Source organism: Oncorhynchus gorbuscha, linkage group LG04 (assembly GCF_021184085.1).
Source record: "Oncorhynchus gorbuscha isolate QuinsamMale2020 ecotype Even-year linkage group LG04, OgorEven_v1.0, whole genome shotgun sequence".
NCBI lineage: Eukaryota > Metazoa > Chordata > Actinopteri > Salmoniformes > Salmonidae > Oncorhynchus > Oncorhynchus gorbuscha.
The window spans coordinates 25,833,670-25,849,633 of record NC_060176.1 but is presented as its reverse complement, the minus strand read 5'-3'; the positions used below and the strand labels follow the sequence as shown (position 1 = coordinate 25,849,633).

The window sequence follows — 15,964 nt, the reverse complement described above, 5'->3', positions numbered from 1 at the left end:
TAGTGGTCTCCCAGCTCCAGCCCAGTCTATGATCATAAAGCTAATATCTAAATCAATGCAGCAGACCAGGCCAGGTGATCCGGGAAAACCTCTGTTGCATTCTGGGACAGCCAGTACTGTGTGTGTGTGTGTGTGTTTGCGTGTGTGCGTGTGTGTGGTGGGAGAGGAGTGGTTAGGGGCCCAGCTTACCACATGCTTGTTTTACTGTAGCTTGTTAAAAGTCCATCCTTCACATTGATTTATCAATCAATTCTCTGTGGATCATCTAATCCTGTGCACACACGCTCAATGCCACACACACACACACACACACACACACACACACACACACACACACACACACACACACACACACACACACACACACACACACACACACACACACACACACACACACACACACACACACACACACACACACACACACACACACACACACACACATAGTCCATACACACATGACCTTTGGCCCCCGGGTTTGTTAACAGGCCTATGGTCAGGGCTGAGATGCAGACGGCGGGGTGCTGAAGCGTGTGGCTATAATGGCCTGGGAGACATGGAGAGGGAGATAAGAGATGAACACAACAGAGAGAAATACAGGCAGACATACAGACAAAACTAGCCACCATGAGAAAGGTCTCTAACAATGGGAGGGGGTGGGGGGGGGGGGTGTTATTGTAACGCTGTCGCCATGACGCTGTCAGAACATTGTTAAAACAAAAAGGTCCTGATCCGGAGTTGTAGTGATTTCATGTGAGGCTTTGTGATACTGAGCCACTCCAATCTGTCACACTGTGCATAAACAACTAGCCACTACTAAGGCTGAGGTGTAGGCCTATTCTACAAAGAAGAAGTAATGAGTTAGCCAGCTAACTTGCCTTAATATTCTGAAATAACTTTTTTCTTCTTCTGGAAAATAAGCTTTAAATGGGCATGGTCTATAATTGACTCAACAACCAAAAACACATGTCTAAGTTTAGCTTTCTTGATTAACCATAGTTGTTCATGGTTGTTTATCGAAGTTAGCCGGCTAACTCATTGTCCTGCTTTGTAGTATACCGCTTTGGTCTGAAGACTGACAGCTTAATGATTCCACAAGAAACTGTTCAGGAAAATGTGTGCATGTGATGGTAATGCATGTGCATGTGGTAAGAAGGGGTGTTTATCTTTCTGTGTGTTGTGGCATTTCTGGTGGACCGGCAGGACGTTCAGACCGCTCTTAAATACTCGGCACTCTGAAGGCAGGTAGAAAGTGGATCAAATGAAGCATGTTCTTTTCTATCGATTTCCCGTCACTGTAGCAGGCTTGTCTGTTTAGCTCAATCAGGGGGCCAAAGCCGGACTTCAAAATGGGACGCAGGTTGTGAAGCAACAGCGTTATTAGCACAACTCTGGCTGAACAGTGAGAGGCTAAACACGCACAGCCTCCAAATATTTGAAGCTGCGGATGTTGACTGCAGGTTGTGTGCGCTGCCATTTCAGGTTCTCCTCCTCCCAGCTTGTGTGTTTTCCTGAGGAGCCGCGCCAGTGGGTTTGACATGATCTGAGAGGTTTTTACCATGCAGAAGAGATGGAGGATTAGAAAAGAGAGGGAAAGCGAGGGAGGGAAAAAAATGTTTGGTTTAATCTATAGATTTAAAGGGCTTAGAATTTGATTGACATTATTGAGATCTTTCTAACCCTGGCTTCTCTCTCCTTTCAGTCTATCATATAGCCTTCATACTGTATATTCCCACGGAGTGTGTCACATTGCTATTTGATATTGGACCAGCTGTGAACAGACAGAAATAACATATTAGCCAGTTTCGCACGGCTGTTGGATTTGATAGATTAGATTGATTTGCATTAGTGCGTTTGTTGCGGAGGTTTTGTTGTCGGAAATGTTGTGGAAAGAAATTGGGCCCGAGTTTGATCAATTAATTATAGTAGCAGCATGAAAATATAGACTACCCACTGGGCACAGACATAATTTAATCGTCTAGTTTTGATTTTATTTCGGTTGAGTTGCCAGCTACAGTGAATTCAACGTGAAATCAACAAAACGTTTCAAGCCATTGGATTTAAGTTCAAAGTTGTGTGAAAAAAAAAGACGAAAATTCCCTTACGTTGACGACTTTTTTACAAATCACATTTCATTTTGCCCAGTTGGTATCGTTTCTCTATCCCCCCACCATACCCCTCTCAATTCAATTCAATTCAATTCAAGGGCTTAATTGGCATGGGAAACATATGTTAACATTGCCAAAGCAAGTGAAGTAGATAAACAAAAGTGAGATAAGCAATAAAAATGTGCAATAAACATGACACGCACAGACGTTCAAAAAGAATAGAGACATTTCAAATGTCATATTATGTCTATATACAGTGTTCTAACAATGTGCAAATAGTTTAAGTACAAAACGGAAACTTAAATAAACATAAATATGGGTTGTATTAACAATGTTATTCACTGGTTGCCCTTGTGGCAACAGGTCACAAATCTTCCTGCTGTGATGGCTCAATGTGATATTTCACCCCGTAGATATGGGAGTTAATCAAAATGGGGTTTCTTTTCAAATGATTTGTGGATCTGTGTAATCTGATGGAAATATGTGTCTCTAATATGGTCATACATTTGGCCGGAGGTTAGGAAGTGCAGCTCAGTTTCCAACTCATTTTGTGGGCAGTGTGCACATAGCCTGTCTTCTCTTGAGAGCGAGGTCTGCCTACGGCGGCCTCTCTCTCTCTCTCTCTCTCTCTCTCTCTCTCTCTCTCTCTCTCTCTCTCTCTCTCTCTCTCTCTCTCTCTCTCTCTCTCTCTCTCTCTCTCTCTCTCTCTCTCTTCCTCCTCCTCCTCCAGATGTACTGTCTCACACCTTAACATGGCCTTGCTAAGTGTTTGGGCAATGGAAAAGCTTTTAGTCGTTTAGTGGGTGACTGTGGTCAAAACACTATTATGTGTAATTTAGCGCCATTAAAAGGATCTCTGTTCCTGTCAGTGAGTCCCCAGTAGAGTAACGTGGCACGGGGAACAGAGAGGGTCCACCCAGGCCTCTGGCACCATCATACTAGCCTGATTCCACATCTGTTGGCATAGTCTTGCTAACTCCTGTATATGGTCAATGACCACAGACATCGACAGGACAGCACAAACAGACCTGGAACCAGGCTAGCATGACACCACAGAGGATGAGAACAGAGAGCAGTAAATGGGGAGGCAGCACTGACACAGATACAGCTTCTTGGAAGTAACATAGTATATTCTGCAGTAGTTTTCCCCTGTAGCGAACATACCGTAGAGGCTCTCTCTACCTGGGTGAATAACCGAATTTGACGGAGAGTGATCTCTGGCTGTGTGGGAGGCTGTGTTCTTTCTCTTTCTAAACTGAGGCTCAGTTCACCCTGGAGCCATTCTAGCCGTGCGTCATCACAACACACACGGCAGCGCACACTACTGCAGGTCCATCTGTCCTGGACATTTCTAGAAATAGTTCAACTCGCGCATGTTTGCTCAGACTGGGGTCCTCCATAGTTGAAGAGGGAGTGGATTCATTATGTGAGGCTGTACTGGGTCTTTTGATGTGTAGAGTGAGGCGCTGAAGCCTGCGGGTGAGGGATCAGAGGTGGCCCCGCAGAGCCACCGTGTCACTTTGTCTCCCAAAAGGGATGCTGCATGGGGCACAGCTCAACACTCACCGAACTCATATTGAACACACTGAACGCTCAAACTGAACAAACACTCAAAGCTCACTAAACACACACTAAACACACTAAACACACACTGAACACACTCTGAACACACTAAACACACACGGAACACACTGAACACTCACACTGAACACACAGAGAACTCACACTGAACACACACTGAATGCTCACTAAACACACACTAAACACATATTGAACTCACACTGAACACTCACTGAACGCACACTGAACACACACTGAATGCTCACTAAACACACACTAAACACATATTGAACTCACACTGAACACTCACTGAACGCACACTGAACACACACTGAATGCTCACTAAACACACACTAAACACATATTGAACTCACACTGAACACTCACTGAACAAACACTGAACACTCACTGAACAAACACTGAACGCTCAAACTGAACACATTGAAACCTCACTAAACACACACTAAACACACTCTGAACACACACTGACCACTCAATGAACGCACGCTGGATACTCAATGAACACACACATACACTAAACACACACGGAACTCACATTGAACACACTGAACAAACACTGAACACACAGTGAATGCTCACTAAATCCACAGTCAACACACACTGAACACACACTAAACACTCACATTGAACAAACACTGAACACATTGAACAAACGCTGAACACTCAGACTGAACACACCCTGAATGTTCACTAAACACACACTGAACACATGCTGAACTCACACTGAACACTCACTAAACACACGCTGAACGCACTCACCCCTCTATTGCTGGTATTGTTGCACACTTGAATAATGTCACCGACCTTCTAGCATGTAGAAGTTGAGAACATTTCATTTTCTTTTTTTAAATCACAAGACAGAGGGGGCACGTCAGACATGCCGCCTTTATCATCTCCAGGTCTTCTTCTGACGATGGTCAATAGTCTCTGTATCACAAATATGTCCATGATCATTCTCTTATAGGACATAAACGTGTAGAAAACACATTTTCACATTATAAAACAGTAAAGAAGTGAAACTATGGACACATTCACATATCCTCGAGGTTACAGGTGGCTAATTTCATATCTCACTACGACGCACCACCTTGCCAGTTAGTAACACAGTAGGTGTGTTTCTCTGTGCCTGGAGAACTTTAAAACAAGCATCACTTATCTCCCTGATACCCTTTACTTGTTTATACATTCACTTAACATGTGTAGTAACACTTTCATGCACTTGCGGCCATCTTTGCTCACCTGAAATCACAAAACATGCACGGAACTAGCATCACTAGATGATGATACATGTCTATTGATACTGCCTGTATCATCACTAGAGCTGTGTTCGAATACCCATATTAACATACTGTATACTACATACTTAATGAAAATATACTACATACTATATACTATTAGTTCATTTTAGTATACTGTAAACAAACGGTATCCTTTCAGTTGAGCATACTAGCGCTACACCTGTCTACCGGAAGTTGATGCTGTTGCTTTGCAACCTCGTGCTAGCTTGTTAGCATAACAAATTACTAGCTAGACACTTCAGGTGTGTTCGTAAATTCAATCTGGAGTGCCAGAGTGAGCTCTGGGCGTTCGTAAATTCAGAGTGTTGCCAGATTGTCCGTTTGTAAATTCAGAGCGCTTCCCTCTCGGAGCGTTCAGAGGGCACACTGGACGCTCAGGCCGAGGAGTAGGTGGTTGATCCAAGCGTTCTGACCGTCACAACGGCAGTCAAGCATACAAGCTAACCGGCTAACGTTAGCTACATCCAGACACAAATGAGAGCACACCTCACTCTGACCATTTTACTCAACCTAGCAGAGCTGGTTAGGCTGTTTTCATGTTTTCCAGAGCGTCGGTGAATGCAACTATGCCGCTGACATTGAGCATTACTTAGTGATTGATAACCACAATAACCATCTTATATCCTAAAATACTAGTCTGCTTTACAGTACCATGTGAATGTCTAAAGATATTACCCATAATAATAATATGAAAAGGGGGGTGTCTATTTGTTATGCCTAGTATTACTATGGGTCCCACAGTATCATTCATTACTGACTGATTAGCGCCACCAGCTAATATTGCTTACTCATGAACCAGGACAGCTCATAATGTAAATCTCACTATCTGTACATTTCCAGCCCGCTCACTCACCCTCACATATTCCCTGCTCTCCAGTATGAATCAAGTGTGTCAGCCAGTCAGTGAGTCAGCCATTCAGTGAGTCTGTCGGTGAGTCTGTCATTGAGTCAGTCAGTGAGTTAGTCAGTGAGTCTGTCAAGGAACTCAAGTCATATTGTTCACCTGACCTACAATTCCTCACAATCAAATGTCGACCACATTGTCTACCAAGAGAATTCTCTTTGATTTTAATCACAGCCGTGTATATCCCCCCCAAGCAGACACCTTGACAACCCTGAAATAACTTAATTGGACTCCATGTAAACTGGAAACCACATATCCTGAGGCTGCATTTATTGTAGCTGGAGATTTTAACAAGGCTAATCTGAAAACAAGGCTCCCTATATTTTATCAGCATATCGAATGCGAACGGACTAAATTCTGGATCATTGATACGATAACTTCCACTACGCATACAAAGCCCTCCCTCGCCCTCCTTTCGGCAAATCTGACCACTACTCCATTTTGTTGCTCCCAGCCTATAGACAGAAACTAAAACAGGAAACGCCCGTGCTCAGGTCTGTTCAACGCTGGTCCGACCAATCTGATTCCACGCTTCAAGATTGCTTCGATCACCTGGACTGGTATATGTTCCGGATAGCATCGAACAACAACATTGATGTATACACTGAGCGAGTGAGCGAGTTTATTAGCAAGTGCATCGGTGATGTTGTACCCACGGTGACTATTTAAACCTTCCCCAACCAGAAACCTTGGATTGATGGCGGCATTCGCGCAAAAATGAAAGCGCGAACCACTGCATTTATCATGGGAAGGCACGCCTCCAACAATCAAGTTTACAGACGACAGTGTTAGGTTTGATTACCAACAACAACAAGATGGCCTACAGGGAGGAGGTGAGGGCCCTCGGAGTGTTGTGTCAGGAAAATAACTTCACACTCAACGTCAACAAAACAAAGGAGATGATCGTGGACTTCAGGAAACAGCAGAGGGAGCACCCCCCTATCCACATCAACAGGACAGTAGTGGAGAAGGTTCCTCGGCGTACACATCACGGACAACTGAAATGGTCCCCCCACACAGACAGCGTGGTGAAGAAGATGCAACAGCGCCTCTTCAACCTCAGGAGGCTGAAGAAATGTGGCTTGTCACAGAAAACACTCACAAACCTTTACAGATGCACAATCAAGAGCATCCTGTCCGGCTGTATCACCGCCTAGTACGGCAACTGCTCCACCCACAACCACAAGGCTCTCCAGAGGGTATTCCGGTTTGCACAACGCATCACCTGGGACAAACTACCAGCCCTCCAGGAAACCTACACCACCCGATGTCACAGGAAGGCCAAAAAGATCATCAAGGACATCAACCACTCGAGCCACTGCCTGTTCATCCAGAAGGCGAGGTCAGTACAGGTGCATCAAAGCTGGGACCGAGAGACTGGAAAACAGCTTCTATCTCAAGGCCATCACTAGTGGCTGCTGCCAACATACTGACTCAAATCTCCAGCCACTTTAATAATAAAAAATGGTATGTAATAAATGTATCACTAGTCACTTTAAACAATGCCACTTTATATATATATATATTGTACCCTACATTACTCATCTCATATGTATATACTGTACTCTATACCATCTACTGCATCTTGACTATGCCGTTCAGCCATCGCTCATCCATATATTTATATGTACATATTCTTTTCCATTCCTTTACACTTACAGTATGTGTAAAAGGTAGTTGTTGTGAAATTGTTAGGTTATTTGTTAGATATTACTGCACGGTCGGAACTAGAAGCACAAGTATTTCACTACACTCGCATTAACATCTGCTAACCATGTGTATGTGACCAATACAATACAATTTGATTTGATTTTGAGTCTGTCAGTGAGTCTGTCAGTGACTCAGTCAGTGACTCAGTCAGTGACTCAGTCAGTCAGTCCCAGGCAGACAGTGGTGGCTGGCCCAGGGTTGGTAGCTACCGTAGGTTTGTAAGTGCTACTGTCTAGAAACTCTAGTTGTTCAGCAGTGTAACTGCACGGCCCGGGTGCTGGTCTGGTCTGGGGGCTTGGCTCCTCCTCTCATCTCTAATAAATCCTCTATTTACCTGGACAGCCGGTCCGTTTAGCCAGGCCAGACTCCGACGACAGGCATTGTCTGAAACACAAGTTTCCTGACGGTTAAGCTGTAGTGTCCTAATAAAGTGTGACAGCAGATCGACGGAGCCTGCTGTGACACAGAGGAAGGAAGGAGTTGGAGAAAGAGAGAGATGGAGGGAGCGGGAGAAGGTAAAGAGGGAGCGAAACAGACAGCAAATAGAGTGTTTGTTGCTTTAAGGAATTAACTGGGTCTGCTTTTCTCTTGTACCTGTTTGTCTTTGTCATTATGGCGCAGACTGAGCCGACTGCAAACACGCAGGTATGATTTTAGGCCCAAGTTAAGACGATGAATCATCTCAAAATGATGATCAATTCGGCAAACGGCTGGCTGATAAATAATGTAAGCTTTTCTCTGAGCCGCAGAGGGATTCATTAGAGCTAGGTCCGATGGGAACCTTCTGCTGAATTTCAAAAAATGTACCTGGGTTGTAGAGAGAAGACCCTCCCTTTTTCTCTTTCTTTCTTTCTTTTTTTCTTTCTTTCTTTCTCTGTCTTTCTCTCTCTCTCTCTCCCTCTCTCTCTCTCTCTCTCTCTCTCTTTCTCTCTCTCTCTCTCTCTCTCTCTCTCTCTCTCTCTCTCTCTCTCTCTCTCTCTCTCTCTCTCTCTCTCTCTCTCTCTCTCCTTCTCTCTCTCCCTCTCTCTCTCCCTCTCTCTCTCTCTCTCTCTCTCTCTCTCTCTCTCTCTCTCTCTCTCTCTCTCTCTCTCTCTCTCTCTCTCCTTCTCTCTCTCTCTCTCTCTCTCTCTCTCTCTCTCTCTCTCTCTCTCTATCTCTCTCTCTCGCTCCTTCTCTCTCTCTCTCTCGCTCCTTCTCTCTCTCTCTCCTTCTCTCTCTCTCGCGCCCTCTCTCTCTCTCTCTCTCTCTCTCTCTCTCTCTCTCTCTCTCTCTCTCTCTCTCTCTCTCTCTCTCTCTCTCTCTCTCTCTCTCTCTCTCTCTCTCTCTCTCTCCTTCTCTCTCTCTCTCTCGCCCTGTCTCTTCCTCTCCCCCCGCGCTACCTCTGTAGAGACAATATTAGTATTTCACTGTTGTCCAGGTGATATGATCACCAGTATGGCAGCCGGGGCTCAGTAACCGGTCATTGCTGGCTAACTGAGTGTTACCTGGCAACGGAAGCAGCTCCGTTGCCCTGGGTTTTTAGGCAATGGTGAATTATGCAATGTTTATTTAGCTGACGCAGTCCTGAAATATGCTTTTGTTTACTCGTTCACTGTTGAGAACTCCAAAGAGATTTTCAGCAAAAGATATACCTTAGTTGTTGAGGGAATAATCCGAATCAACAGGAAAAACTGAATTTTGACAGCACAGGGCCTTTAAGTGCCAGTTGTGAAAAATGGAGATCAAAACCTGAAGTAGCGTTCTCACTCAAGTCCACTCACTCTTCCTCTCCTCTGTGTTCCTCTGTTCTAGACTGCGGCGGCAGAAGAGCCCGGGCCTGTTTGGGAAGATGAGGTCAGCTCGGTTCAACCCGGAGAACCCAGACGGACCGCCCAGCGACCCAGACGAAGAGGAGGAGGAGCTACAGATCCAGATCCCATGAACAAAGGAAGGACACACGGACTCTGACTTAGGGCCTCTTCATTTCCCACCGTGTGAGTCCCGTAGACAGACAGACTGATAGTTGGACGGCTGTGATCTTGACGCCTACTCATCTCCATTGACCTGGCTCATCCTGGTAGAGACAAACACTGGCACATGGTTGCCATGGACACCTGTCACCCCCTGTACCAGTGAACTACAGTGCTACCAGCAGGGGCCCAGAGGGAGCCCTCGCTACACGACGACTGACAGTACACTACACTACACTACCACACTCCAGTACAACCCACAGTGCACTGCGGTTACAAGCCACCACGGCCTGAGCCTACAGTCCTCTAGCTCCCTACACCTCAACCGTCATTACCATCGCTCCCATATCTTCAACACCCGCGGTGTTGAGAAACGCTCTCTCAATCGCACTCCTCAGGTGATTGCTCACGCCTCCTCTTTCACCCTTCCGTCCCTTTCTCTTTGCGTCCCGAGTTCCTTCACCCAGCGAATGTTGTACAGTATCCGTCCTGATGTATAAAAATGTAAAAACCACTCCAGAAAGGGGCTGTGACCTAGCTGTGACGTTCCAGCAGTGTTCTGGTAATGTTATGTAATGCGTTTGGATTTGTGTCGTTAGCTGTACATACAGTTCAGTACAGGTAGGGCGTTTGGCCCTCGGGTCACTGTGCTATGGGTGTGTGTTCGGCGCCTGGCACCTGGGGTCGTCATTACTTCATCAGTGTTTTGGGCTCAGCCTCAGACGGCAAACTCCTTCCAGTGTTATTGGGAGAGACTGGGACTGGACATGAAGGCCCTTCACTGCTTTGTCCCCTTGTCCCCTCTCCGTAACCACGAAGGGACAAGGTACTTGTGTAGAGGACGGGTCCGTCAGACCCACAGTATTAACTTCTCGACATAGTGGGTTGTTCATTCTGAAAGAGAAGTTTGTGGTCAACACACACATCCTTAAAAAAAGCGTAGGTGCCGGGCTGATTAAGTATATGAACTGAACAGAAAAGGGCCTGCACACTGCACGGTTTTGATCCGGAAGGATCTTCGTCAGGCCAAGACCCTTGTGGATCGAAACGTTGTCAATGATGTGGTAATTGGGAGCATATTCAGTGTGCAGGCCTTTCTGTTCAGTTCATTCTGAAAGCAATAAGACATCGGCTATCACTCCCACTTACTCGTCTGCTACTGCGGGGACCAAGTTATTTGTAACGGTCATGCAAATTATTTATGTTGATGTTTTTGATAATTGATCTGTACTGTGAACCACAGTGTTTTTTTGTATTTAGCTCTATAAATGTTAAGTGTACGTATAAACCGTGCGTTGTTTGTCTCTCTTCGTGAGCATTGTCTCAGGTGTGTGTGTGTGTGTGTGTGTGTGTGTGCGTGTGTGTGTGTGTGTGTGTGTGTGTGTGTGTGTGTGTGTGTGTGTGTGTGTGTGTGTGTGTGTGTGTGTGTGTGTGTGTGTGTGTGTGTGTGTGTGTGTGTGTGTGTGTGTGTGTGTGTGTGTGCGTGTGCGTGTGTGTACGTGTAAGACTGCATAATATCTTGACAGAGGGTCATTTGAACATCAGAGCTGTCATTAACTCAACGTGTGTGGAGGGAGGGGGGGGGGTAAGCATTTGAATGCTTATTGTGCCATGAAAGAAGCTCAGTATTTCCTTCGGGCCAAGGTGGAGGTGAATCATGAAATGAAAGACAGGCCGATGTGTTTTCTCTCAAAAACAAGGCACGTCCATCTCCGAATGTAATACCTTCCCTCGTCTCGGGGTAGAAGAGAAACTCCATTGACGCTGTTTACTTCCTTGTGTTTATTCAGTGGGAATCTGGTCAACAGACACGGTGTTGTCCAGCCTACTGCAGTGGCGTTTCCCACAGTTCCATCAGACGTACGACACCGAGCCTCTTAAAGGTCTGGATCTAATGGATCTCCCAGCCCTCTGTCAGCAGCGTAGTATCGCACAGGAAGCTCCACCGAACAGGAGCTGTTCTTCCCTCCCATGGTCTTGTCGTCCTCCTCAGGCCTCTCGTGTTCTCCCACATTAAACTTTAAAGCCTGGTTTTATCTCCTTCCTTTCCTCTCCCTCTAGGTGATGAATAATGATGCAGTACAGTCACCGTGGGAGGTTTGCCAGGCGTTGGTAACGTAATACCTCTCTTCAGAGACCAAAACAAGCCACCAGTGCTTCAGGAGGGTTAGACTCTCAACTCTACTCCAACACACACAGACAACGTGTTGCTACCGTACGACAGTGCAACATGGCGTACATTTTGTGTCATTGTTCTATTTGTGCCAGTGGATTGACTTGAACATCCCTTGGCTGTTGTACTGCGACATAAAGTGACACTCACCCAAACTCTGTAATTAGTCATATGATAGGATTGTACACTGAGTGAACAAACCATTATGAACACCTGCTATTTCCATGGCATGGACTGGCCAGGTGAATCCAGGTGAAAGCTATGATCCGATATTGATGTCACCTGTTAAATCCACTTCAATCAGTTTAGATGAAGGGGAGGAGACAGGTTAAAGAGTTATTTTTTAAAGCCTTGAGACATGGATTCTGTATGCGTGCCATTCAGACGGTGAATAGGCGAGACCAAAGATTGAAGTACCTTTGAACGGTAGGTGTCATGCACACCTGTTTGAGTGTGTCATGAACTGCAACGCTGCTGGGTTTTTCACGCTCAACAGTTTTCTGTGTATATCAAGAATGGTCCACCACCCAAAGAACATCCAGCCAACTTGCCAAAACTGTGGGAAGCACTTGAGTCAACATCGGCCAGCGTCCCCGTGGAACGCTTTTGACACCTTGTTGAGGCCATGCCCCAGCAAATTGAGGCGGTTCTGAGGGCAAAAGGGGGTTCAACTCAATATTAGGAAGGTGTTCCTAATGTTTTGTACAATCAGTGTATATTCACCGCTTCCTCAGACCTGTATGGTTGTTCATGTTTTGATGTCTGACACTGGGGTATTGACAGGGCAGACCTCAGGTTCTCTCTGCTTTGGCTTTTTCACTCTGTTCTCTCCTCTCTGCCCTCTTCTCTGTTCTCTCTTCTCTCTGTCTTCTCTCTGGCCTCTTCTCTCTGCCCTCTCCTCTGTCCTCTCTTCTCTCTGTCTTCTCTCTGGCCTCTTCTCTCTGGCCTCTTCTCTCTGGCCTCTTCTCTCTGGCCTATCCTCTCTGCCCTCTTCTCTGTTCTCTCTTCTCTCTGTCTTCTCTCTGGCCTCTCCTCTCTGCCCTCTTCTCTGTTCTCTCTTCTCTCTGTCTTCTCTCTGGCCTCTCCTCTCTGCCCTCTTCTCTGTTCTCTCTTCTCTCTGTCTTCTCTCTGGCCTCTTCTCTCTGCCCTCTCCTCTGTCCTCTCTTCTCTCTGTCTTCTCTCTGCCCTCTCCTCTGTCCTCTCTTCTCTGTTCTCTCTTCTCTCTGTCTTCTCTCTGCCCTCTTCTCTGTCCTCTCTTCTCTCTGTCTTCTCTCTGCCCTCTCCTCTCTGCCCTCTTCTCTGTTCTCTCTTCTCTCTGTCTTCTCTCTGCCCTCTTCTCTGTCCTCTCTTCTCTCTGTCTTCTCTCTGGCCTCTCCTCTCTGCCCTCTTCTCTGTTCTCTCTTCTCTCTGTCTTCTCTCTGCCCTCTTCTCTGTCCTCTCTTCTCTCTGTCTTCTCTCTGGCCTCTCCTCTCTGCCCTCTTCTCTGTTCTCTCTTCTCTCTGTCTTCTCTCTGCCCTCTTCTCTGTCCTCTCTTCTCTCTGTCTTCTCTCTGGCCTCTCCTCTCTGCCCTCTTCTCTGTTCTCTCTTCTCTCTGTCTTCTCTCTGCCCTCTTCTCTGTTCTCTCTTCTCTCTGTCTTCTCTCTGGCCTCTCCTCTCTGCCCTCTTCTCTGTTCTCTCTTCTCTCTGTCTTCTCTCTGCCCTCTCCTCTGTCCTCTCTTCTCTCTGTCTTCTCTCTGCCCTCTCCTCTGTCCTCTCTTCTATCTGTCTTCTCTCTGGCCTCTTCTCTCTGGCCTCTTCTCTCTGGCCTCTTCTCTCTGGCCTCTTCTCTCTGGCCTATCCTCTCTGGCCTATCCTCTCTGGCCTATGCTCTCTGGCCTCTCTCATGTGACCAGGGCTCTGGGATGGCTCTCTGATGTCCAGTGTACTGAAGACAATTCATTACAGCTCATTATGCCCAGTGCATAAGGACAGAGAGAGAGAGAGAGAGCAATAGAAGCAAACAGACTGAAAAGGATGAGAGGGGGAGGGGTCTGTCTGACAGCTTTGATCAGATCATTGGAATTAGGCTTCAGACTGTTCATCAATACCAACCATTTGTAGGTTGGGCATTGGTGTCAGTTAGTAAGCAGAACAGGGATTGTTTTGCTTCTGTCTAATTCTAGGCCCAGTCTATGTTGTATACATTTGTGTAGTCATATTCATGCGAGTGTAATTGTATGGGTTTGAGTCTGTGTGTTGTGTTCTCTCTAAGCACACTGGGCCTGTGTTTCTGGGGCTGTCTGAGCTTCATGCTGCGTCAGGTTCTGTTCAGGCCCATTGGTTGCTGGGCCAGTATTGAGGAGGCCCCAGTCACTCAGTCCCTGTGTCAGTCAGAGTCCCAGCTCTGCTATTCTCCGCTCTGCTCTACTCTGCTGTGTGGTTTCCCTCCCGGTCAGAGACCATTAGCATCAACGACAGCATGAGGAGGACCCAGATTACACCGCAGAGAGAGAGAGAGAGAGAGAGAGAGAGACAACGCTCCTCTTTCCTCCTCTGTCCCTCTCTCTGTGTTGAAGTCTCCTCTCTTTCCCTGCTCTCGCTGCACCATGCCTGCTTGAGTGTTACCAAAGCTGACGCTGGGTTCTGTCTTTCCCTGTTCAACTGAAGCAAGACCTGCACGTCCTTTTTCAGGGGCTTTACCGGTGCGCACTAATAATTCAGTATTCTGCATTACTGCTTGACTTGTACTGTAAGGATATTCTAAGAATACTGTAAGAAATAATGTAGGCCTAAATCCATGTTATTCCAATCCCTATATATATTCTATAGGAATCTATATTTGCACCGTAGACGTGCACTCTCTGTATCTCTCTCTCTCTCTCTCTCTCTCTCTCTCTCTCTCTCTCTCTCTCTCTCTCTCTCTCTCTCTCTCTCTCTCTCTCTCTCCTACACACTCACACTCACTGGCTCTCTAGTGTTCAGTGGCAACATAAACAAGATGGAGATAGACCAATGGTAACTCTGCCTGACTTTTAGCCCTGAGCCAACAATACTAGGCTATAGTGTGCTCTGGCTCTCCTCTGACAGACATGATAGTAATTATAGTGTGTGATATGAACCCCCTCAGACAGGGAAGCTTCATGAATATTTTATACTACTCTGATTAAGCTCCATGTAGGTTAAAGAACTAAACCATAGATCAGCCTCAAATACCATTTCCCTCCTTTTGATGGAGCCTGGAAGGCTATTTGTTGCGTTAGTCCCTATGTGTGTGTGTGTGTGTGTGTAGCAAGTGTGTGCCAGTGTGTATGAAGAATGAAATCGAGGGAGTGCGTGCGTGCGCTCCGCTGTTTATGTCAAATGGAAACTGCACCGAATGTGCCTGTTGATATGCTGCATTGTTATTCCCGAGAGCGGCCTCGCTGTTCCCTCCACTGGGATGACTGGCACGGTACAGTACCACGCCATTGTGTGTCGCTCTGACTGCATCTGTCTCTGGGACTCACTCTTCTTTCCCTTCTCTCTTCTCTCAAGCCGTCTTTGTTCAGCAAGACGCTCTCGACACCCTCGAGTGCAGCGTGCTTCGCAGAAGTGTGAAACAGGTACAGTGCGGCGGGATAGACTGACACGGCATCCGTGCCCTGCCTGTGGTTCGACTGTTCTTCGGTATTACGACATTGCGAGCGCATCACCAGGTGATGCTTATCAACTGATACCAGGCTGGGTGACTAGAGAGTGTTCACAGACGGAACGTTCTTCGTGGCTTCAAGCAGATCTCTGATTCTCAAGTCTTCAGGCTACTCACTCAACCAATGTGTCCAAGCCACTGTTTCTCCTCCTACCTATCCACTGCTGAATGCTACTGACGCCCATCTGGTTATAGATGAACCCTTCTGCTCCCACACCAGGCCCTGGTCTGCTCCCACACCAGGCCCTGGTCAGCTCCCACACCAGGCCCTGGTCTGCTCCCACACCAGGCCCTGGTCTTCTCCCACACCAGGCCCTGGTCAGCTCCCACACCAGGCCCTGGTCTGCTCCCACACCAGGCCCTGGTCAGCTCCCACACCAGGCCCTGGTCAGCTCCCACACCAGGCCCTGGTCAGCTCCCACACCAGGCCATGTCAGCTCCCACACCAGGCCCTGGTCTGCTCCCACACCAGGCCCTGGTCAGCTCCCACACCAGGCCATGTCAGCTCCCACACCATGCCCTGGTCTGCTCCCACACCAGGCCCTGGTCAGCTCCCACACCAGGCCCTGGTCAG

General features: G+C 47.0%; 1 protein-coding gene across 1 annotated transcript in view; it reads left to right on the top strand.

The window, feature by feature from the left end:
• LOC124033884 (coiled-coil domain-containing protein 102A-like) overlaps positions 1–10,860 on the top strand; it is an 82,351-nt gene extending 71,491 nt beyond the window's left edge. Inside the window, exon 9 of the mRNA XM_046346272.1 lies at positions 9,393–10,860. Coding sequence (XP_046202228.1) covers positions 9,393–9,522 — 130 coding nt within the window. The 3' untranslated portion in view covers positions 9,523–10,860. The remainder of the gene's footprint in view (positions 1–9,392) is intronic.
• The last annotated feature ends 5,104 nt before the right edge of the window (positions 10,861–15,964 follow it).